Source organism: Lycorma delicatula, chromosome 3, assembly GCF_047948215.1.
Source record: "Lycorma delicatula isolate Av1 chromosome 3, ASM4794821v1, whole genome shotgun sequence".
Taxonomy (NCBI): domain Eukaryota; kingdom Metazoa; phylum Arthropoda; class Insecta; order Hemiptera; family Fulgoridae; genus Lycorma; species Lycorma delicatula.
Window position 1 is genome coordinate 132,641,077 of NC_134457.1, and position 27,027 is coordinate 132,668,103.

At 28.0% G+C, this 27,027-nt stretch overlaps 1 protein-coding gene across 1 annotated transcript in view; it reads right to left on the reverse strand.

The window, feature by feature from the left end:
- Positions 1–27,027, reverse strand: part of brp (ELKS/RAB6-interacting/CAST family member bruchpilot) — a 252,472-nt gene that overhangs the window by 45,875 nt on the left and 179,570 nt on the right. The window contains exons 5-6 of the mRNA XM_075360584.1: positions 9,320–9,487; positions 4,085–4,252 (exon numbers count right to left, since the gene is read on the reverse strand). Coding sequence (XP_075216699.1) covers positions 4,085–4,252; positions 9,320–9,487 — 336 coding nt within the window. The remainder of the gene's footprint in view (positions 1–4,084; positions 4,253–9,319; positions 9,488–27,027) is intronic.

Here is a 27,027-nt window from a genome sequence, read left to right on the forward strand (position 1 = left end):
TTCATGATTATATTGGCTCGTTGGTTATCATAATGATCTTAAAATTCAGCAATAAAATTGAGAATTGTATTCAGTAACTCTCACCAAAACAATATAAACTTATGACAATAAATACTTAATTTCTGTCAAGTTCTTACACAAGAACCAATTCAACATTGTAATCAGCACCAGGATTCCAAACATGGAATAAGAATACGTTTCAGTTTTTTAATTCATAAACTGCATGTACTCTTTTCAGGTAGAGACTACTACAACTATTCCATTTAGAATATGAATTGAATAATTTTTGTTAATAATTAATTTTTAAGTAAATGGTCAAATTTTTTCATCAAAAACACAAAAAACAACCTTTATTTTGAATTGTTTTTAGGAATAAATATTACTTAATGCCATCAATGGTAGCAATGGAAATATTTGTCTTTTTTGTTGTGTTTTCAATAAAGTATTGTGGAAAAAGTTTAAACTGAGATAACATAAGCTTTATAATCAACAAATGTTGTAACAATCAAGTTTAGTCTGTACATCAATATTAAAAAGCACAGGTTTTTAAAAAGCACTGTGTTTTAAATCAAGCTGTATACAAATTTGTTTGGGAAGTTTTCGAATTTTGGAAGTTTTTAACAAAGAAAATGAAAAATAATAATATAAATGAAAAAGATCTTATTGCTCGTTTTGCTCATAAGAAGCAAGAATCTTACTGAACTTGGGTACATAATTATTTCAATTCTGGAGAAAGTGTAAAGAAACTGTTGAGATAATACATCCTAATAAACTTAAAAGAAAACCATCTGTAAAGCATGTTGTTAAGGATGTTTCCAAATATTCCTTTCTTTTCAAGAGGCACTAATTGTGCTATAACCTTTTACGAAAAAGATATTTTTCAAAAAATGCCAACACAAGGAGTGAAACTGAACGGTTATCAACTTTAGGATCAATAAACAAAAACTAGTTTTTTAAATTTGGTTTTGGGGTTTTTATCCTAATATTTATTATACCTTGTAATTTTTAGGATGCCACTTCTTGAAATGTTTCAGGTCTTAAGGAGGATAAGCAGTTTGCTCTTTACGTAGACCCAACAACATTTTTGTTGAAATCAATCAATATTTTGGCTATTGAAACACAAAAATTGAACTTATAAAGTAATCAAATTTATGTAATAATGTATCTAATATTAATGTTAATTACTTTAATAATTAAAGTATTTTATCCTCTTTGCTTTACCTTTTTATTTTCTCCTGTTATCATATTAATAAACCTCAGATGCATAAATATAAAATTCTAACCTATTTTCTTTATTTCAGAATTTAACAATAATTTTATTTCACTGGCATAATGATATTCATAAAAATCCTAAAAATTATCAGAAAAGAATTAATGGACTATCAAGTACATCCTTCTTTTAAACTGTATAATTAAAAATGCTCATTATAAATTTACAAGAACTGAATGCTGATTACAATAGTTTTAGTAAGCAAACCTTTTGAAAGAAATTATAATATTAAACATGCTGAAGCTCATTGATGAAAACAGAAGTATTTATTTATAAGAAATGCAAATATTTTCTTTCTTGCAAAGGAAAAAAGTAATTGGCACATAAATAATGCAGTTAAAGGGTTACTTAATTCTATTCTAAACTACGGAAAGAAAAGCTACATGAACAGGGGCATACCTAAAAGATAAGCATGGATAAGCAGCCGAAAGAAATAAGCTGTCAGTTATGCACAACCACTTTACATAAGTGATTTATCTTCTGGCTGATTATATTTAGTGTACATTTTATTAGTTATTAATTTAATAATTATTCTCAGGGTAGTGGAGGGAATTAATTACTTCCACTTCTTCCAGCTAGGTATGCCCTTGTATAAAGGTATAATTATGATACATAATATATAAAAACTTTTAATTTAATGTTTATCTTTAAAAAAGGAATGAAAGTAAATACATAAATATAAAAATAAATAGATAAATGTTTAGTCATAAATAAAAATTTATTAAAGGCTTTCTATTATGAAAAAATTATCAGAAAAAAAAAATTAAATATTAATACTCTGAATAGTATTCTTTCCTTAATTTCAACATGATTTACATTGTTTTAGTGTGCGCATGCGCGCGTGCACACACACACACACAGAGGTGCATTCCTAAACTTACATAAGTTCTAATGAAATAAAAAATCTGATCTTGAAAAATAGAAAAGTATTTTTTATAAGCAGAGAGTATGAAAGTTAATTAAAAAGTGTTTAAACTTATAAACAACTTTGGAAAAAAAAAAAAAAAAAATATTAATGACCAAAATTAGTTTAACATCTTGCATTTATAAATATAAAAATATAAATATTCATTTACAGACATAATTTGTAATCATTTTTTATTACATTTCTTATCAAAATTAACAAAATTTAATTTATAGCAATAATTGTTCATTATGTCTGTTGATTTCTTATGTCTTATGTTGATTTCTTTATAAAAATGTATTTTTACCCATAAAATTAGATAAGATAAATAAAAAATACACATACAATATATACTTGCCTGTACACACAAACAAATTAGATGGTATACATCACCCATAACACAAAATTGAACCAGACACAAACACAGTCATTAAACAAATAAATAGGTAAAACAATGAGTGTGGGGAAAAGGAAAAATAAAACAAATAAATAACTACTAAAAAAAAATATAGATATATTATAAAATATATTTATATGAACAATAACTGAAATTAATAATTTTTATAACAAAATTGTACAAAATAAATAAATACAAAAATAAACAACTACAAAACTCCTCTACATAAATATTGCAGAATGTTTTAACAATAAATAAAAGAAATATTGCGAGAAAATAATATAACACATTTTAAAAACATAAAAGATTAAGATACCTTAGGGATAACAGCGTAAAGTGTAAATAATAATTACAAATTACTATAAATAAAAATAAATTAAAAAAAAAAAAAAATGAAACAAACAATAGTAAATAATAATTATAAAAATAACCAGTTAATTATAAATTTATAAATTCATTCTACATCTACAGTATTAATGCTTTTACTAAAACAGTGACTTGTTTTAGTTTGGTGTTTTACAGAATTATTCCTTAATGTACTAGAAAAAGTTTTTGTTTTAAGTGGTATAAAAAATATTAATCCATTATACTCTCTTTTCTAAAAACTCATCAAAATTGTGTAACAAATCTTTTAATTAAACTCAAATATAATTCAATTTTAAATAAATAATAGAATTTATTTTACAAGCCAGTAACTTTTTTTATTTACGTTAACTTATTTGTAGCTCAGTTACTGTAATTCTGAATGATTTGATTTTGTAAAGTAATATAATGTTTATAAACTTTTTTACATGCAAAAAGTATTCAAAAAGATAAATCCATTAAAAGACATTCAAATTATTTTAGCACAGAGTGATGATTAATGAGTAAGAATAAAAGAAATGAGGTCTTACTTATGTAATAGTGAGCATTGATTGAAAAACATTAGCCTTAATGCACCCTAAATTTTAATTATTTTATTTCTAAATAACTTTGAACAGGTAGTTCAAATAGTTAAAGCAAACTTCAAGAATTAAATAAAACATATACCTCTGATATTATTTGTCAGATAAAAATTTTAAGTAGAACATAAATGATAAAGCACTTATGAGAAAGAGAGATGCTAATCAGTACAAACAATTATTAGTTCAATAAGTCATGCAAGAAAGTTTGTTAAATAAATAATAAAGATGACTGATTTTTTATCATGGTTAAATATGTTTAACTTATAGTTCCATGTTAGTAACCACTTAATTATGCTTACTTTCAGGAAAATAATATTAAAATAAAAATTAAATAATTAAAAAAGAACTGAAAAGAAAAAAAAGATAAATTATAAAAGAACATTTATGCATATATTGTACTCAAATCCGCACCACAAATGTATATATTTGCATCTGCACATGACACACACACACACACACACACATACACACAGAATAAACAGATTCTCACTCATACAAACAGAAAGATTCTTCAGTTGTTTAACTGATATATGGTGTATTTTCAGTGGGAAAAGACAACAGAAATTTACTTTTCTTTGGAGCACGTTGATTTTTCTATCTTTAATATCCATATGATCTCTCAATTCATTGAGTTCACTATTGATTCGGTTACGATCTTGAGTTGCTTGCATAGCAGCTTGTGTTTTCTTTTCTATTAATCTATTTTTTTCTTCTAGTCTCTGGCGTAATTCTTCAACCTGGAAAATAAATTGCTACAACAATTATAACTTAATAAATAAATTTGTTAATATTAAACATGGTATATGAACTTATTCAGTAAGAAAAGCTGAAGTTTGCCTCCTTGCTTTTCACAAGATATTTAGAATAACAATGAAATATTTTTATTTCATTTCGTAATTTTATTGTAACAGAAAAATATTTGAAGTAAAAATAAATTTTTTTTACACAGCTATAGATGCAAATTACTTCTGCTTTTACATTTATTAAAACAAAAGTGGTGGATAATTCTTAAACCTAATGGTCTAACCTTAGGTCTTAAACCTAATACTGAAATTACTCTTGATATATAAACTATATAGTTCCACAAGTTAATCTGTAAAGTGCATTATATAAGTTTTATGGATAAAAAATTCATTGTGGCCATGAAAAGTTTAAAACCAGTGGATTTAGCTTTTGTGATTGAGGTTAAATCACGACTTTAGTAATTTTTAACCAGTAACTACTTCAATATCAATGTATTCTGAAAATAACACATTAAATGACTTATTATAGTGTACACCGTATTTATGTTTTAATATTAAAAAAAAAGACTAAATAATTTTTCTTATTCCCAATTGAGTGAGTGAGATTTTGCACTCGCTGCAATAAAGCATTGAAGTCTCTTTATATTCTAGTTGGTTTTTCCTTTTGGTGCAAAAATTTGTCCTCTGTTTTTAGAAATTCTAGTGAACGTATTTTTTACCATTTATCTTAATAATATATTTCGTTAGTGATTGTACAGAAGCACCGTAAAAACAACAACATATATTTTGATAAATTATACTGTAACTATATTTTGATAGTTATTTTTATTCTTATAAATGTAAGTAAGAACTCCATTTGCACCTATGAACAATAAGGTACAGAGTGATTTTTTAGTCCTGTTACCCAATTTTAATGTAATTTAAGAAAGGGAAATTTAGGTGGAATAAAAAAATGTATTTGTTACTTACAAAAGAGATTTAATAAAAACTATTACTTACATAATTGTTAAAGAATATGCTCAAAATGCCCACCCCTTGCGGTTATACACAAACGGACTCTTTTCCGCATATTAGCAGAAACCTTTTTAAGAGTTGCATTGGAAATATTCGTGATTAAGTCTGCAATATTGACTTTAAGTTCATCAATAGTGTGAGGATTGTTTTTGAAGGCCTCGGACTTAATATAGCCCCACAAAAAGTAGTCAGGAGATGTGAGGTCTGGGGACCTTGGAGGCCATAAGCCCTTGCTTGTTATTCGATCATCAAAGAACTCTTGCAGAAAATCCATGGTTTCTCGAGACCTGTGACATGTAGCGCCGTCTTGCTGAAGGGACACAATATTCCGGTATACTTCACCATTTACTGTCTGTTCGAAGAATATGGGTCCGACTATACGATGACGAGAAATCGCACACCACACACCAATTTTTTCAGGATGCAAAGATTTGTCTTGTAAAGCGTTACGATTTTCAACCGCCCTAATTCGACAGTTTTGACTGTTCACATAACCATCGAGATGGATCCAAGCTTCATCACTAAAGAACACTGTGTTTAAAAATTCGATTCCGTTATCATTTACGAGAGACCTAAACCAACGGCAATATTGCAATCGCTTGTTTAAATATGGAGGCTGAAGCTCTTGGACTATTCGTACGCAATACGGATACAATTTCAAATTTTTAGCAGCTTTCTGAACACTCGAATATGACAAACCAACTTGCGTGGAAAGTTTTCGTAAACTTTTCCGTGGAGAATTGAGCAATCTTGTTTTTACATTTTCTAAAACGTCATCTGTCAAGCGAGTTGGTCGACCACTACGTTTTCTGTCGCAAACACTATCTGTCTCTCGAAATCGGTTTGCTAGCCTAGAAATTGACATTTTTTCTGGCGGAGGAACACCAACAAATTTAATTTGAAGTGATTCTTTTACACTCGCGTACGATTTCGTAGCAAATATTGTTCAAGAATGAAAACTCGTTGTTTTATGGTAAAAGACTTTCTGTTCGTAACATGACCGGAAACGGCACAAAAGTTTATACAGCTCAAGGAGAATCAACTTACAATACCGTTTCTATACCGGTTGAGTAGCGCTACCAACGTCTTGTCACAAAACAAAATTTCCCTTTCTTAGAAAAAAATTACCAGACATTAACAACTGGGTAACTGGACTAAAAAATCACTCTATATAATCAGAACATTCTCTTTCTCAGAAATTTTTTCCCCATAAAGTTACTTAATTTATAATAGCATCTTCTAAAATATCAAAAATGAAAATATTTGAGACTATGATACAACCTCTTGTAATATACAGTGTAAAAATGAACACTAAAAACAAATGAGCAAAAAATTATATCAGTTTCTAAGAACAAAATACGAGTATTGGCTCAGTTAAAGAATATGAAGAAAAGATTTAATTGAGAATTATGTGATATACCATGAAATGTATATTGATGTACACCCCCCCCCCCCCACACACACACACACATAAGATATGTTGATGAAAGAATATTGCTGTTGAGATTGAAGGGCAAAGGAGAAGATGTAGTGATAATACAAGTGTATATGCCTACAAGCCAATATGAGGAGGTTGAAGGATGCTATAATAAGATTCAAGAACTGATAGATGGGGAAAGGAGAAGAGCTTGCATTATAGTGATGGGAGATTGGAATGCGGTGGTAGGGGAAGGATCAGAGGGAAATGTTGTGGGAGACTTTGGGTTAGGTATAAGAAGTGTAAGAGGGACAAGATTGATGGATTTCTGTAAGGAGAACTCTTTGGTAATTGGTAATATGCTATTCCAAGCCCACAAGAGATGCCAATACACATGGACACCAAGAATAAATGGAGAGAGGTACCAGATAAAATTAGACTACTTTATGATAGAAAACAGGTATAGAAATTGTTTAAAAAATTCAAAAGCGTATCCAGGTGCAGATGTAGATTCGGACCACAAGGTTAAATAGAGAAATACTGAAAGATGGAAACAAAGGGGAAAAGCTAAAGGAGAATTATTTGGTAAATGGAGAGAGAAGGGAAGAGGACACAGATCCACAACACAAGATGGATATATATATGAAGGAGGATCTAATAAATGCCATCAAAGATGCTGGGGGGTAAAAAGCAGATTAGGAGAATAAAGAAAGAATGGGTTACAGAGATGATGCTGGATAAAATGGATGAGAGAAGAAAGTGGAAGAATGTCAGAACAGAAGAGGGTAAGAAGATGTACAGGAAACTAAATAATTAATTAAGAAGAGAGAGACGGTAAGGGCTCGGCAAACATGGTTGATGGAGAGGTGTGAAGATATTCAGAAGTTGGAGAGGGTATGGAAGTTTGAAGAGATGTATAGAGTAGTTATAGAACTGGTATTTATAAAGGGAAAAAGTAAAACTAGAATGCTAATAGAGACAGAAGGTGGGGAGGTGGTTGATGGGAAGAACAAGGTTCAAGGTAGATGGAAGTGATATGTGGAATGACTTTACAAAGTAGATAAAAAAGCAGAAATCCTAGGAATTGAAGATGAATCAGAAGCGTGTGAGGAGGAGAAAGGTTGTTACATTGTGGAGGGAGAGGTAGAAAAAGCCTTAAAGGAAATGAAGAACAGGAAAGCATGTGGAGTCGATGAAGTAATGGCTGAGCTATGGAAAGGTTTAGGGGAAAGGTGAATTAGAGATATCACAAGCCTGTGCAATTTGATATATGAGAGTGGTGATTGGCCAGAAGATTTCATGACTACTATTATGGTCCCAATCAAAAAGAAGAAGAATACATTGAAATGTGAGGAATATAGGACCGTTAGCCTTATATTGCATGCAGCTAAGATACTACTAAGAGTGTTGATTGGGAGACTTTATGGAAGACTAGAGAGATCAATTGGGGAAGAGCAGTTTGGGTTTAGAAAGGGGAAGGGAACAAGGGATACATTAGGGTTAATGAGTGATCGGAGAAAGATATATTGAAAAGCAAAGAGATTTATATGTGGTCTTCATAGATCTGGAGAAGGCATTTGACAGGGTGGAATGGGATAAATTGCTGAGAATCTTAAAGGATAAAGGAGTCACTTGGAGGGAAAGGCGATTAATAAAAAATCTGTACTTGTCACAGAAGGTAAAAATAAAGATTGGGAATGAGTTATTGGAGGAAAGCAGACTTGTGAGAGGGATGCGGCAGGGATGTTGCATGTCACAGATTCTGTTCAACTGTTACCTGGAAGTGATAATTGAAAAGAAGACAAAAAGTATGATAATTAGCAAATCAACCAAAAGGGCAACAATTAGGATTGGTGGAAATAAAGTTGAACAAATGCCTGGGAGCAGAGACATGGACTATTAGGAAGGGAGAGGAGAGAAGATTGGAGAGATTTGAAATGTTGGTTTGGAGGAGGATGGAAAAGATTGGAGGAGCTGGACAGAGAGAGTTCGGAATGAGGAGGTGCTTTGTAGAGTGGGAGAAGAGAAGGTGATTATTGAAATAATAAAAAGAAGAAAATGCAGTTGGTTGGGACACTGGCTGAGACATGACTGCCTGTTGGTGATGGCATTGGAAGGATTTGTATTGAGAAGGAAAACAAGAGGTTGGAGACGAATGAAAATGGTAGACAATATAAAAAGGGAAAAAGTTACTATAAAATGAAATAGATGGCACAGAATTGAGCAGAATGGAGGGCTGCCATGTGAAAACCTGCCTTTGGGCAGAACACTTATTATTATTATTAGTGTAGCAAAAGCTACGCTATGCGATTCCGCTTAGTTGTCTAGTTTAACATTATTAATACAGCGTAGCTTAGTATAGCTTAGCTTAGCTTAGCTTACAGCTTAGCTTAGTATATTAATAATTTCATATTAATAAATTTAAAAAAAGAAGACTAATAAATTCTAGTAAAATGTTATCAATAGTTCTGATGAAAACTCATTGCAGTATGTAATAGATTAAAAAAATCAGTTAATTCTTTGATAAAAAATAAATGTATTTAATTTAAGTATTTCTAAAATTATTTTCTGTAACAGTAGGAAAAACTACATTGTCTAGAAATAATGAACTTATAAAAATCTGTACTGACATCAGCTTGAAGCATGTTATAATGTTCTTCCTTGGCACAGAGTGATTCTTTAAGAACTGCAATATGTCTTTGATAATCCTGATGTTGTTCTTCTAATGTTTTCATTTTTGCACTCATGGCAAGAATCTCTTGATCTCTTCTTTGGATTTCTGCTCGAAATTCATCCAGCTGTAATAATTATTTAAAAAAATTAACAATTGTTAATAATAAAAAATTAAATATTTTACTTATATATTTAAAAAAAATATATATAAGTATATGGAATTAAATATATAATCCCATATACGTATATATATATATATATATATATATATATATATATATATACGTATACGAGAGAGAGAGAGAGAGCGCGCAGTAAAATATAAAACCTTTGTAAAATAAAATCAAATTTAATTATAATAATATTTTAATAGAATGAAAATGGTTTATATTAGAGCGACTCACCTTATCCATAACACTAAAATTTTCTTGTAAATAGATTTTTAACACAAACATTAACAAATTTCATAAAAATGAAAACAAAGCAATATGATATAAACAGGAATACATAAAGCAGCAACTCTCTGTGAATAATAATAATAATAAAATAATAAATATTTTTCTTAAAAAATATAATAAAGTTCGATCATGATTAGCTAATCATCGAACAATAGTGTTGATTAATACATATTTTCCCACTTATTTAAAAAAATTATCATATTTTAAAAATAAAATTCAGACTGAAAAAAGTGAATCTGAAAGAAAAGCAGAGTAGGAAATAAATATTGTCTTATTTAATTAGTTTTGGTAAGTAATCATCTAAATAGTACTGCTAGACAAAAGAGATTCAATGATATTTTTTTAACAAGGCCAAGGCAAAGATCATTTGAAATTTATGATAATTAAGTAAATAGAATTATAAAGATATGTCATATATTAAACTGCAAAATGAAAAATGTATTTCAAATATACAAGGGCAAGTTAAGAATTATCTACACTTTCACCTCATACTGCCTTCTGAGCAGTGCTCAGAGTTGGCAAGACTGTGGTCACGAGTGTGAAATTTGATCATGACTGCATCATTTGCCTTCTGGCTATTACAGTGTAAATATGTCTGTTCTGCTAGTAGTTTGCATCGGGAGGAACAATGAGCAGTGATCTGATTTTTATGGTCAGAGAGTGTGAAAGGGGCTGAAATTGAGACATTCATGAGATAATGCTTTATAATGTACAAGCTTTTTCATGAATCAGTAAGTTCAAAAATGGGTGGACGAGTGTGATGCGTGAAGAGGAGCAGAATGCTCATCAACCTCCATCAAGGATGACAAGATTCAGTAAGCTTGAAAGATGGTTCTGGCAAACAGATAAGTTACTATTGATGAAGTAGCATCTTCTTTGAACATCAGTCATGGTTCTACCTATCGAACCATCAACGATGAGCTTGGCTTCCATAAAGTCTGTGCGCAATGGGTACCAAGACAGTTTAGTACAGAACACAAGCTCAAACGTGTTGACATCTGCGAATGCTTACCCGATTACTTCAACTAGAAAGGCAACACATTTTTGAGCAGAATATTCACCAGTGATGAAACATAGGTTCATCAATATGAACCAGAATTGAAATACCATAGTATGGAGTGGAGACACCCAGGATCTCGAATAAAGAAAAAAAATTCAAGACCGAGCCATCAGTGGGAAAGATTATGCTAACCGTTATTTGGGAATCAGTGGGAAAGATTATGCTAACCATTATTTGGGATACGAAAGGGCCTACTCTGGAAGGCTTATGGAAAAGCGACTATGATCAACAGCATGAGTTACAGAAATGTTGGAAAACAAGCTAAAACCAGCAATCTATGACAAATACCGAGGTCTACTGTTGAGGAAAGTGTTATTGCATTAAAAAACCTGTCCATACAACTCACCACACCATTCAAACTATCAAGTTTAATTTTGAGGTATTGGAATATCTCCCTACAGCCCATATCTAGCTCAGTCTGACATTCATCTGTCTGGGTCGCCCAAGGATGCTTTGCGAGGTCGTTGATTTTACACAGACTTAGACATGCAGGAAGCAGCGGTATTAAAGTGTCTTCGTGACCAACCGAAAACCTTCTTCGTGGAAGCTTGTAGACCACTGGACCAAGTGCATTAACAAGGGAGGTGACTATGTAGAAAAATGATGTATACGTTAAACCTTTGTGCAAATAAATTGTGGAACAAAACGTGCAGATAATTTCTCACTTGCCCTTCTATAAACATATTACTTTTTATCATAAATCTAAAATAAAGTTTTTGATAGTTTTAAATTACTTTAAATAGTCTACAAATTTAAAAACAAATCTATTTCACTAAGGATACTTTGTACTATCCAGTATAAGATGAAATACTTAAGAAGGTTATATTAATGAATAAATTTGCTCACTTAAGTATTGAAAAAAATAACTATGTTATATACAAAAATACATGTAAGGTAGAGTATAAGCTAGATACACATTTTCTATTCTGCTGTGTAAAAGATAGTGACCCTTCATTTATGATCTTCTTTTGTTACTAGAAGAAAAACATATGTTAATTTTAAAAACACCAATTCTTCAGAATTAATTGACTGAATGTCAAACAGGAATAAACTCTAGTACTTTTTAATTTAACAATACACAATAATATGTCAAAACACAATAATTTAATACCTTTAAAAATTGTAAAAGATTCAGTTTCAAATAACTGGAAAGTTTTCTTTCAAAGAACCATTCAGAACTTATTATCAGAACCTTCTTCAGTGGAGTTTCCAGCAGCATTTTTATGTGGTATCTGATTAACCCTGCTGTTCTGTTTGCATCTACATACTATGTATAACTGAATTTACACACCATGTATAACTGCATTTACATACTGTATTAAAATACTGTTCAGATCAATATGACCAGTGTAGTACTTTTTATGAAATTATTTGTATTGTGTATAAAACTAATAATTTCTTTGGTTAAAATTATTTGATGTTAATATTATACAGTTCAGTAAATAATAATATTTGTGCATTTATGAAACAAAATATCAATTAATTGGCTAATGAAATCAATAAAAAATACAAATACATATTTACTTGAATAGACTACTGTTCTACACTTTACAAATTTTGAAACACAATGTTTTATACATTAAATGAATGTTGAAAAATAAAATTAAAAGATTAAATGTTATGGATAAAAACATTTATCAAATGAAAAATATGCTATAATAAGAAATTTTCACTTGAAATTACTCCAATATATAAATATAATGCAAACATACAAAATTATTTCTATTTACAGTTAAGACAATAGTAAGTCACATGTTGCTCTCAAAAAACATTTATTACATTTAGAACAAATAATGTTTGTTTTATTATCATTTTTAAAAGGACAAAACTTGTATCATGCATGTTTTGTTCCTTAACTTCTTTTCCAAAAGTCCCTGGGAGAGGCAGTTTTATCTTCTCCTTGCGTTACTTTCACAATGTTGTAAACATGTATTTTCTTGATTTTATGTATGGTGTAGTAAGTGATTTCCCCAATTCTTGTAAACAAAATCTTCTTTTAGTTAGTGAATTTTTATTGTAGTTTGGATTGACCGATGTCCTAAGAACATATGATGAACTGTACATGTCAAGTATGTTATAAAAAATTGTTACTGGCTACCGGTAAGTTTTCTGTTTGCAATAGTATATGGCTACGAGTTGGTCGAGCATATCTACAGCACCTTTAGTAGTGTTGTAATCTAAAATGATTTGTGGTTTTTTGCTAGTTCTCATGTTTATCTCCTCTCCATTACGTAAAATACTCATAAGTACAACACTTTTGTTCTTTTTTGGAACAAAGTTCACTACTTTGTGTTATTAGCAAAAAAGAAAGATGAGCTGTGTTTTTATTTGTCAATTGCACCAGCAATTTCCTATTTTTTCTTATGGTACCAAGCATAGTTATTTTATGTCTTAGAAGCTGCCCTAAATTTTAAGATGTAAATTAGTTATCTATTTTAATTTCTTAGGTCGCTAAGCAATTCTCACACAACTCTTGTTCCCTGATTCTTCTATGGCTAACCAACTAATTCTTTTCCTCTATAAACCTGTAATTTCAGTGTGTAAGAAGTACTGCTATCATATAATGTCCATAACTTTATTCCATATTTTGCAGGTTTGCTGGGAATATATTCTTTGAAAGGGCAATGGCCACAAAAATCAATTTTTCATCAATTATTATCGGAATATGAGATGACCAGTATCTGGATCCTATTAGTTTTTTGATGATTCCCTGTGAGATTTATAAACTCTGCTAGTAACAATAATTCACAGTATGCCTGAAATGCAATGTTATCTAAAATTCATTCATTTTTCTCCATAAACTCGAGACTCCTCAATGTTATCATTTCATTTTCAATAGAAATGAAAATAAGATGAAATGAACTCATCAAGTATGCTACCCTGGAAGAAGCATATCTCATGACATGGAGTACATTTTTCATAATGTTTTGGGCAGTTCATCTTTGTTGTTGTGGAGGCTCCATCTTCCACTGAATTTTTTTTCCATCCTTAGAAAGTATACTTGTGCTTGCTGCAGAAATTCTTTGTCTTGCTTCACTCTCCTCATCAGAGTCATCATATCACCACGCTCAGCACTTATATGATTTTCAATCTCTGAGACTTTTTTCCTGTCAGAAACTGCTATGTTTTCTTGAATTTTGCCCTGTTCTATTTTATTTGCAATACTAATGAGACTAAGACTAAAGAGACTAAATTATTTATTATACCGTGCTTGTTATGTGTGCAAATGACATGTCCATATGTGGCAAAAATTCATGTTGAAACTTGCATAATTACAGTCATGAAAAATTTGCTATCACATTCAGTTACATAATACTTCTTTTTTTTTATGAATCATTTGTTTTATTTGAATAAAGCCATAATTGATGATGATGTAACACATGCAAGTTCAGACATGTCAAACTTCCAAACAAATAGGGACATAATATATACACACAACCACATATCCCCAACTAACCTCATTCACATTTGGTAAAACTACATAATATAATATAAAATATGCATTGGGTCATGTTGATCTGAACAGTACATTAATACAAAACAAAAAAAAGGGCAATAATAAAAAAAAATTAAAAACAATCATGATGCTAAATCCTTCAAAGTAAAAGTAATGAAGTCCTAAAAACCTAAAGTAAAATCTGCAGCGGAAAAGAAATAACAGAACAAAGACTCTTTCAGCAGAACAGAACAGCAGGGTTAAGAAGGATTAGGAAACTCTTTCAGCATGTAACTGAATAATATATTCTATCATATGTTGCTTGCTTAAAATGTTTTTTTTTCGTATGAAGCATGCTTAAAATTTTATTTGTTCAAGTTTGTTGAGATCTAGATTTTTGTGTGTGGTGTATAAAATTTGCATGTTGTTTAGTGTCTATATGAATGACTTATTTCTTTGTAGTGATTTACAAATTCTTTTATTGTATATATTTGTTTCTATTATCTATGGGTGGAAGGACATCAACTTGTTTCATGTAGACTTTAGTACATAATTGCAATTTAATTAGTATATTCCTGGATTTCTATGTGCTGTTACATAGAAATCCAGTTCAATTCTTGTGCATTTTGTATGTTGCTTTGAAAGCGACACAGTTTCCTTCTGTCTTGAAAATATTGGCAGCTGTATTAGTATTGTTTGCTATACATTATTGTTATATATTTTCTGTCACTAGGTGTGATTTTGATCTTGTTTTGTATTTTTGCAACATGTTTACAAATGTGACTGAGTAATCATTACTCTGTGTCATACGTTTTATTGTAGTGTTCTCCTGCATAGTAGCTGCTGGACAAAGGTATGTGTTTTAGGTATTGTAAACATATTTAAGAAAGTAAAATGTTCATGCTGTGTACAGTAATTAAAACTATTGTGAACAAGTGAGTCAGTTGAGAGGATATTTTAAATACAGTACTTTAAAGTGTATTTGTAATCTATTTTGGATAATTTGACTTTATATTCTGCAGTGAAATGTGAACCAGTATGTAATTTGTAGATGAATGTGTGGATTTTGTGGCATTGTCTTATTTTTCCTATGTACAGAAGTATGGGTGGTGTATTAATGTGATATGTTAGTATAATATTATATTATTATTATTATTATTATTACAGAAATAATATACACAAGTAATAATATGGTGTAGGGCGGTGATTCCCGAACTGTGTGCCGTGGTGCCCCAGGGAGCTGCGGCTTCTTCACAGGGGTGCTGTGAAGTATTCATAATTAATTGAACCAAGACATTTATAATTTAATACATTTTAATTTAATATTAATAAAGTAAAAAAAAATAACGAAAATACTTGAGTTTTATTTATTTTTATTTCTTACTTATGAGTAGTCATACTTTTACTTAGGGTAGGGTGTCATGAAAAAATTTTAATTGAAAAAGGGTGCTGCGACTCTGAAAAGGTTGGGAACCGCTGGTGTAGGGTGTATTGGGTGTGATTGCTTTTTGTTTCAGTTTATTGAAAAGTTTTATTTCATTATTTATTTAATTATATGTATTGTGCAGTGAGTAAATCTGGACTTTTATTTTATATGACAGTGATTGTTGGAATTAGCTTCAGTATTATATTTTCAGTTCAAGCTTAGTATGTCTTCTGTTAGTGAAGTAGTGTTTCCCAAGAACCTAATTTCCTTTGTTTTAAATGCTACTTTTTGTTTAATCGTACATGGATAAATGTGTAAGTAATGTTTTTGCATATTTAAGTTGTTTAAATTGGTATTATTTAAATTATATCTTGTAGAAATTAATGTCCAGAAGTCTTCAAAATAATGTGTGTGTAAATTATATAAATTTTGGTTAAGTGTATTTTTTTAATAGTTTTGATTGCAAATTTTTGGGTAAATTTTTGTGAGAATCAACAAATTAAATATTCTGCCTCCACTCAGTAAAATTATGAATCCTTAAAATTATATCTACGTCATACAGTTCCTAAAATATATAACTTAGTTTTTCATGTGAATTGAAAAAAATTGAAATGGTGGCTTCTGCTAAATTTATTTATTCAATTGATGACTTTGCATTATATTACTCCATATATATATATATATATATATATATGTGTGTGTGTGTGTGTGTGTGTGTATATATCAGCATATTAAGAACCAAGATTTCACCAAAGTTGTTGGTGAGGTCAGATATTAATATATAGCCATCAATTAAAACTATCAATAATTTGTCTCTCACGTTGAAAGTATTTTTGATAAAAACAATCATTTCACTTAAAATAATATTAATGAACTACACATAAAGACTAAACATTAAGATTTAATCTACTACAGTGAGGTAATGGTATATATAAAGTAATAGGTTATTTATTGAAATAAAAAGCAGCTGCAGAAGCAGGATAGTCTTGAAGTACTAAAGCACTGTAAGTTAAAACATTTAATGTAATACAGGATTAACAGTATTTTTAAATAGTATTCTGTGCACAGATATGCATATTAAACATTCATTGGAGGGGTATATACAACAAATTATAAATGCTAGAATTAAGTAGAAATTATTCACATTATATCTACAGAATATATCAGATAATGTTTTACAATTCCACACATACATAAACATAAATCAACAAATAATACTACACAGAACTTATTTCTAAATAGATGATAAAATACAATTAAAACAAGAAATAGTTTTTTTATTACTTAATATCCATGATTTAAAAAAAAAGTGTCAAATCCTAATTGCAAAATATTATCAGATCTAATTATTCTGAAAGCAGACTTATGTAGCATGCAGTAAAAAATATAGAGTAAGCTTGATTTTGTTTGAAATATAATGGTAAAAATAGAATGTACAGAAGAAAGAATACTATACTATATTGTATGATGTATTAAATAATTTTTGTTTATAATGATTCTTATCTCAATATTATTTCATTTTTAAACATGTTCAATTTTTTTTTTGGCTCAGTAATCCATCATCCAATATCATCTATTACATTTATCTTGCTTTGTAAATTTATTTAAAGTCAAAATAATTCAATCAGTACACGTTCACAATGTGATTTATTTGTAACTAGAAATAAAAACGCTGAAGTTATAAAAATATATACATTATGTTTAGATAGTATTTAAAGGTTTTATGAAGGGTAAGGCTTTTGTGAATGTTGTAAATATTTAGACAGAGTTAAGTTCAAGAAATTGTCAAACAAATTTAACTTATTTCAAATTTAGCAGGTTGTCATAGTTTAACTTTGGTGTTATTTTCCATCTTTATCAGCATGTAATTGCAGAAGAGAATAACTAAATCAATTTGGATACTTTTTACTTCCTTGTACGAAGTAAAGGAAGTATTGTGATCGCGAAACATTTCGGTTTTTACATTTCAACGGAAATATCCATTCTGACTAGATTTGGTGTGACGTCTGTACGTACGTATCTATCATGTATAACACAAAAACGATTAGGAGTAGGATGTTAAAATTTTGGATTTTGCACTGTTCTAACATCTAGTTGTGCACCTCCCTTTTTGAATGCAATTGAGATTAAAATTAAAATTTTAATTAATGAAATACTTGGATCTTAAAGGGAAGGCACATTGTTTCGAATCAGTTCATCTTTTGGTTTTTTTTTAACTTTTTTTAAATTTTTTTTCTAACTTTTCTTTTTTTAATTTAAATATATTGATTTAATAATTATTAGTCCATGATTGTAAAAAAAAACTTTTACAATAAAAAATATTCAATAAAAAAAGAAATGTAAAAAAATCAGAAGTTGTTAGCGAAATAAAATTTTATGTACGTGTACATGTAATTTAATTGTGTACAAGGAAGTCATATGGTGTCCACATCGATTTGGTGAAACATCTGATTCTTTAATATTAGTTGAAAATTATAATTTAGAATCTGTTGATTTGAAGTATCGTTTCATTTTTAGCTGTTTGTTTGTGTTAAAAATTAATTTAAGATGAGTGCTCCTTTGTTCGATTGCACTAAGGGAAATTAATGCAGTGCTTCTCATTTCAGAAGATATGAAACCAGAAGGGATTGGTAAATTAGTTTTAATGATATGAAGAGTTGTTTGAGTGGAGCAAAGATCCTTGAATGGTTCGGTTAAAAATATTAGAATTTTTGCGTACGATGAACAAATGAAAATTAAGTCATCAGCTTGAAAGTTAATTATGACAATATTCTGCGGTATGTAAGATCAGTTTTTATTTAGTTCACGCCTAAGGGGGTGAAACCGTGAAAAGTGAAAAATACTGTGTCACTGCTATCACTGAAGGTAAAAACAAATCAGAAAAGTGTGTAAATTTTCAAAAGGCTTGATTTTGTTTCATGTCCTCATACACCCATAATAACCAATTTTTGCCTTCAAGATTTCAGTTTTAAACTGCTGGATTATCGGTCGTACAATCCTGATTTGGCTCCAAGAAGGAAATTTAATGCTTGTTGAAAAATAGACTGAACTGCATACAAGGAGAGAAGGATATATTGAAAAATAAGCATAATTTTTTAAGTGGAAACAAAAGTAAACGGTTTTTTTTAAAATTTCGCTTTACTTTATGACTATATAGCTCTTGCTTATGTATTATTTTCCCAGCAAATATAGCTAGAATAGCTATATTGAAAAGAAAAGTATGATAATCGTATCAAAATAGGGTAACTGGTATGTCAAATCTTATGTTTTAGGGTCCATCTAGTTCATCTACACAAAAAAAAAACATATTTATGTACGGATGTATATGTGTGTTCGTATTTAGGAATTTGTGTCACATGCTTTTGGCCTTATATCTCAGATTGACTGAACCGATTTTCTAAAAATTTTGGCTCAAGAAATTCTGAATGTGAGATATTGATCATGTTAATTTTTTCTCATAATTCTCTTAGGGGATTGGGAATATCGCGAAAAAATCAATTTCGATTTTCTTCAGAGAGACTTTAGAAAAAATTTTCTTTGGCAGATTTTATACCTAAATTGCATAAATAAATCAAAAAAACTTTTTTCAAAATAATCAGTCCCTAGCTTTTAAAATTGGATTATAAATCTATGTATTTTTTTTTGTCCATTTGCTCTATCTCCCTTTGATTCTAATATTTATTTTTAAATTTTTTTGGTATTTTGTATATCATATTATATAGGCCTACCAAAAACTGTCTACAATTTTCCAAAATTATAATTTCCTAAATTTTCAAAAAGAAAAGCTTTTTGAAAATTTGTACGTTCTTGTTTACCTTTTATTAGACGAGGTGTTAAATTTTGAGAAAATCGAATTAAACCTTAACCTATCAATGAATATTTTTAGAATTAAAAAAAAATATTCCCCACCTTAAACAAATGTAATATTATGTTTTTTTTTTTTGGCTCTAACTCATTTACTTCTTACTTCCTTATACGAAGTAAAGGAAGTATTGCGATCGCGAAAAATTTCGATTTTCAGATTTCAACGGAAATATCCATTTTGACCATCACTGTTCCATTTTGACTAGTTTCGGCGTGACGTCTATATGTACGTCCGTATGTATCTCGCATAACTCAAAAACGATTTGCCGTAGGATGTTGAAATAATGGATTTAGGACTGTTGTAAAATCTAGTTGTGAATTTCCCCTTTTGATTGCAATCGACTGGGCCAAAAGTGTCTAAAAAGCCCAAAATCCAAAAAAAATCTGGATTTTGGACATTTTCTTAATTGCAGTAATAAGCCTTCAGGTTTTCAACTATATATCAGGTGGTACTTATTTTTATTGGTTCCTGAGTTATAGCCAAATAAAATTCTAATTAATGAAATATTTGGATTTTACAAGGGGAAGGCACAATGGTTCAAATCCGTTTCATCTTTTTTTCCTTTTTGTTAACTTTTTTTTTTAAATTTAAATATATAGATTTATTAATAATTATTAACTTCTGATTGCAAAAAAACTTTTTACAATAAATAATAATTCAATAAGTACAAAAAAAAAGAAAAATTATCAGAAATTATTAATAAAATAAAATTTTATGACCTTTCATTTTAAAAAAAAATGTGTGAAGTATTTTAATAGGTGTAAAAGGAAGTCATGAGGTGTCAACATCAGATTGTTTTAATAAACATTATATATTCATCAACTTAGGTTTTAAATACAGATATTATACCCCAGATTTCCAACAGTTATGGTAATGTATACATTGATAACCGATTCTGATGGATGTATTTTATTAAACAGTCAACAACCAATGTATTTATTTAGTTTTATCATATATGTGGTTTTTACATCCGTATTTTTATTAAATTTATCTAAACATGTTGATGTAAATGAAAAAAAAAATTATAAATTATTAATAACAAATGATTTGTGGGTTACATATACCAAGATTATGAAATAAAAAATGAATAAGAACTCACCTTAAAAGAATTTTTGTGATATTTAATTGTAACCTCATTAATATTAATTTATAAATTAATATATACTATTTTAATGTATAATTTTTACATATACAAAAAAGAAGTAGATAAAAAATCTAAAAATACTTAAGAACTTTAATTTTATCAGGATTTCCTTCTGCATTTATTTTTTGCACTTTGAGACTGGTGCAAAATGATTAAAAAAAGTAATCTAAATGTTGAAAATTTGAAAAAGTATTGTGGTACTAGAAATGAACATACAATCATTCATTATTTTAACTGGATATATCAAACAGAAAAAAATATGAAATTACACCTATCTGTGTTTTAATGAACATTATACAACATAAATTATATTTACATATGTTATGGATAACATTAAAATAGATAGATATCCCAAAAAAAGGGGTGGTTGTAGTACAATTTGTTCAGTAAACATCAGAAATATATGTATACATATGAATGAAACATGATTATATATAGATTTGATACTCTTGTATACATGATGAAATACATAGAAGTATTAGTAATAATAATTATTATTGCAAAGTGTACTTTCCCTCCCGCTGCATTTGTGATTATTTTTAGTGATATCATTGATGTATATAATATTTTCAAATAGTACAATCAAATGCAAAACTATTTGCATGAAACTAAAATATAAAGCAAACATAGTTCATAAAAAAAGAGAATAAATAAAATGTTTAAACAATTTGGCATTAAGAGTCTTAAGTCTAAATCATTATGATACTAATGTTATCAGCTACTACAGAAAATATATCGTCTCTTTAAGATAAAGAAAAGTAAGAAAAATAATAATTGTGTAAAACTTATATTTTCAGTATAATTATGGTATAAAATTTGTGTTTTCTGTTCAAGAATGTAATCTATCGCAACGTCAAAGCAAAAGACACAAAAATAATAAATAAAATTTTAAAAAATACTCTCGTGCTGTATAATTCATGGTTCATAATTTAAAGTTATTAAACCCATAAAATAATTTATAAATGAAATACTGAACCCTTAAAATTAGTTAATTTATTATCTTTAATTACAGTTTTAACCAAAAATGATTTTAATCTGGAAATGACTGAAGTAAAGTAATTTCCTGCATTTTTCTGTCACTTGGCAAGTTAAAAGAAACTACTTCATATAAATATCTATATTATTTAGATTGCTATAAAATGTTTAAATTATTTAGTAAACAGCATTGTAAAACTTGTTACATGTTGTTGGTATAATATTACATACATAAATTAGTTAATAATTTTTTAATATTTCACAAATAATGGTGTAACTAAGGTAACTCCTAACAGTAAAATGAATGGAAAAAAGCTAAAATTTTTTTATGTACTGTACATGTAACTGAGAAATGGCTAACAGATAGGAAGCTTATAAATTTTTAAAATAAAATAATATGAATTAAACACAGACGTGTGAATTTCATATAAAAACCATGACATAACAGTAGATTTTCAACACTAATACTTAATTTTGTATGAATGATCTCTTGAGGAAATAAAATTAAAGAACCATGACAGAAAATAAATATATAATTATTTTTTCATTATAATTCTTTTTACACATAAAATCATGATTCTTTTTTCATTATAGCCCTTTTTACACATGAAATCATGTGAGTAGTAGAGTGTAAATTATTATTTACACAAGTACCTCATTTGGGATGAAATTACAAGGAATAAAATATGCTGGAAACATTTTAAAAAAACATTTTGCATATTACCTACATTTGCCATTTTGAAAATCAATCATTTAAGCCTTCAAGAAAGTCTTAATTAAGTAATTATAATCTAATAAGATTATAATTAAAAATATAGTAATATCTGTGTACAAAACTATCTGCCTGTATAGGATTAAAAAAAAATAAATAAATAACTATAACAATGAAAATATTAAACAAATTAAGGTAGTTAATTTGTAATTATTTTTTTTAGCTCAGAAGTAAGCTTTAATTGAAATAAATGTCAGTTAGAAATTAGAATAAAAAGGTTTTAAGATGGATGTTTTTATTTTATCTTGTAAATTACAGAAAAAAAGATCAGTAGAAAAAAGAAGATTCAAGATTTAAGAAATATACTCACCAGATTGTTAAGTTTATCAATTTACTCGTTTTTAATGGAAATTTAAATGAAGTGGGTTAAAATATAATTTTTAAACAATACACTAGAATATTTTTTGAATTGAAGTGAAGAAACAATGTTAATTCCTTTTTTTACATGAATTCTATTTAATTGCAATTAATGAAATGAAATTATGTGATTCTAATACTACATCTGTTAGTGTAATGTGAAAAATAAAGAAACTTTTTTAAAAGAAATAAAAAAAAAAGTTGCATGAACATTGCCTTAAATTAGGAATTTGGATAACTTTATTAACATAATTAATAAACAAATTTAATGTATTGATGTGCAGTAAATAAAATTAAAACAAAAGAAACAATTATAGAATTTTCAGCTGATCACCTGCAAGTAAACGAAATACTCATACATAAATGACCAAACCTAAACTTGGTCAGCTGAATCCTATTTTATAAAAATAGTTCAGTGCAAGATTTTACTGAACCATCCACTTCAAATTATGATAACTGAAAATGTAAAAAATAGTTATTATCCATGAAAGAAAAAGTTATATACAGTATTTCATTTAAAAATATATAAATATTTATTAAAATGTTTACTATCTTGTGATACGATGTGAGATAAGTTTAAAAATGTTCTTATCATACTCTATAAAACTATTTTTCATTATGTATGTTTTTATGTATAAATAATACCATTCAAATTTTCTGGGAAATGCTTTGTTGAAGTTAAATATAATTACTTTAATTTGATGTCAAAGTCATGGTTAATAAGACCAATAATCAGATAGAATACATATGATTTTGAAGTTCATTAAGTTTATCAAGAATGTGTTAAAAATATAAATCGTAAAAACAAAAGATATCATCATGTTCATTCTTTCATTGATAAACATCAGTACTGTCTTCTAAAACTGGGAAAAATCTCTTTTTTTTTAAAAAATACTTCAGTTTCGGATTTATTAAGGCATCACAACCATAATGGTTTTAAATGACCTGATGTGAGCAACAATCACTTCTGAGAGTTGTATAACCAGTCCCAAGTATAAAAGTCACCCCATGCCAGTCTTATTAGAAAGATCTTTTCTGCTTCCTTCACTAAACTGTATCTTTGCATATCAGCAAACTAAACCCTTCAATATACGGTTGATATTCAGCCCTACAAGTAGCACTTTTACAGTGTTTATTACAGGGTCTAGCCACACAATGAACATCATAACTCTCACAGAAAATAACACATTTTATTGCTATTTATATCTCAGATGTGTTATATGTGACCCAATTATGAAAAATAACTTTCCAGATAATGAAGAGTAACACAATGTAAAATCTTCTGTCAAGTAACAGTAGTGAATTGCATACACTCTACAGTTATGGGAGAATTCAATGATCTAAGTAATAAATATATTTTCATGCAAATTGATTTACATATGAGTCTTCTTGCATTTATCATGCTTGACTTTTACACTAAAATTTTTTATACTAATTACTTATCAATACATAACACATTTCACTAACATCATGCACATAACAAAAATTAAAAGTAATAAGTATTTTAGTACCTTTTTGTATCCATAACATGACAAACAATAACGATGACAACAATGATAAACATTAAAATTTCACGCACACACAAAACAACTACACTGCAAAAATCATGCACATTTCGGTGGTAAAATGATATTAATTTTATAATTAAATTTGACAGTTTTTTTACAGATGTAATAGCATCTGTAATATACTGAAAAAGGGATGTACCACTGCAAGTTAAAACAATTTTGAGTTTTTACAAATCAGTATACAATAAAAATACATCTATTCAAATTAAAAAATAAATTTTTTTGACCACAAGAAGTAGTTAATCATTTATTTATTAATAAGAAATAAGAATGAATACTTCAAAAATTGTAATAAACTTAATTTCATTAATTTTGTTATAAAATAATTTTTTGCTAATATTAATAGTAGACTACTCCAATGAAATAACATTTTGTTCCTATGCAAGTACTACAATAAAAAAAAAAAAAAAAACATTATAATATATTTAGTAAAATAACATGACTACCAACAAAAAGTTCTGTCATAAAAAGTGCAATGATTTTACAACAAAACAGAAAGAAGTAGTATTATAATTTTGTTATTTATATTTCATTCTGTTTTACTGAATATTTGTCAATTATGGATTTACTGGTTTTTAGGCAGGTTAAAATGAAATAAAACAAATCCAGTAAACTTTAAAACACAAAATTCTGTAGTTGGTTAGTAACAAATGTATACATGTGTTTAATGCGCTGGTAACTTGAAACAAAATGTCACATGTTAGACATTAGGGTATAAATAAAAGTTCTCTTCCAGTAGTGTATTTTTCTATGCTGGTTGTTTTTAGAAGTTAGCAGCCACTCAGTCACTTAAAAGAATTCTTCTTTGTAAAACCCAAAACAACTGAATTTATTAACTGGTATTTTTATGATTATGAAACTTAATCTGACCATATATAAATAGACCATAGTTATTTGTCATTCTTTCAAAGAGAAGTAATTAAAAAATATGTTATCCATGTAGGAATCCTAAATTGGCAAAAATAAAAAATTGTTTAAAATTAATTTTTAATGGACAAATTTTAAGATTTTTTATCTTAAAATAAAAGTTTACAAACAAATTAATAAAAATTGTTTGTATACATTAGCCATCATCAATTGTAACCAATAAAAAAGAAAAAAAAAAACAGAAAACTTTATTTTTGTTAAATGAAAAACATTCTCAGTAGTGACATTTAATTTTTATAACATTGCTTGCAAAAAACATAATATATATGACGTAACATTTTTTTAAATTTAAGTCAAGTAACTGTTTTCAAAATGAAGCATCTGTTAGCAATCCAGCCATTAATCATAAAAAAACATACAATTGCTGTAAATGATAAGATTAAGAAATATCAATCAATTAAGCAAAATTTCATGAACATAACTGAATTGTAACAATTAACAGTAAAATTAATATAAATAAAACATAAATTCTAAAAAAATTAACTTGGTCCATGAAAAAAAATTATAACTTTAAGTCATAATGTTTCTATTTGATTACTTCTCTTTCTATCTTAAATAAAAGAAGAGAAATATCACATATCCTTTGCTATCAACCAGAAAAATTTAAAAAAAATTCTAATAATTCTTATAAAATTAAATATTTATTTATTCAAACAGTAGTTACAAAGGCATATACCCAATTACAGAAACCTTTACTTTATTTATTGTTTACTATAATACCTTGGACATGTATTTGCATAAATGAAAAAATTCCAGAACTTTGCTGGGAATCAACCAAATGTTCTAAAAGCCAGCTTGCTATATACACTGTTTGGCCTCCATTTTGAATATATAAAGTTAAATTATTGACTCCAACTGGATTTTTATATTTCACTGATTTTTGAGATCACTCTTGTTGAGAAACATACTAAATGTTGGTTATTTATGAATATGTTGTGTGTATGTATGTTATGCATATGTTTAACTGTTGAGTTCTTTTTACCTTTATGTCACAGGAATAGTTTTATTTGCAATTATAAAACTTGGGAGGCAGCTTGTGCATTTGGAATGATTTGATTTTTTTTAATTTTCTCTAAATAAGATGTTGGAATGGGAATATGTTTAATCTTTTAGCATAGAGAGAGGATAAATTTAAACATTAATTTTTTTTTAAACTGCCTAAAATATTGTTGAGATATTTTTAACTGTATATCACCATATAGGAGAGTACTTTTAGCAATTTGCTGAGTTTTACCAATATTTATAATTTTTTACTTACTAACAACTTCTTTAGAAATTTTTAAATTATTTTTCATTTAATAAGGAAAGATATTTTTTATAAAGCTAAAAATTATTTTATTCTTTGTTATTCATGAAGGAATTAGTTTCAAGTTCTATACAAATGTTGGGAAAGTTCAGAAAAACCTTTCAGCCATCTTTATCATATCAGTGATATCAATTTATCATTTATCATATCAATTTTTATTTTCATGTGATAATAAGTTGAAAAAAATGCTAGATCCATGTTGGGAATTGTGTCTGTAATAAATTATATGAGAAACCAACAAGCTGCCTACTACATGAAATATCCACTTAGTTTATTATTTTATATTTTATTTTATTACATCATGATTTTTAAGATTGTTTATTTTCTACAAAAATTTGAAAGTTATAGACAGAGTGGATACAGCTAAAGAA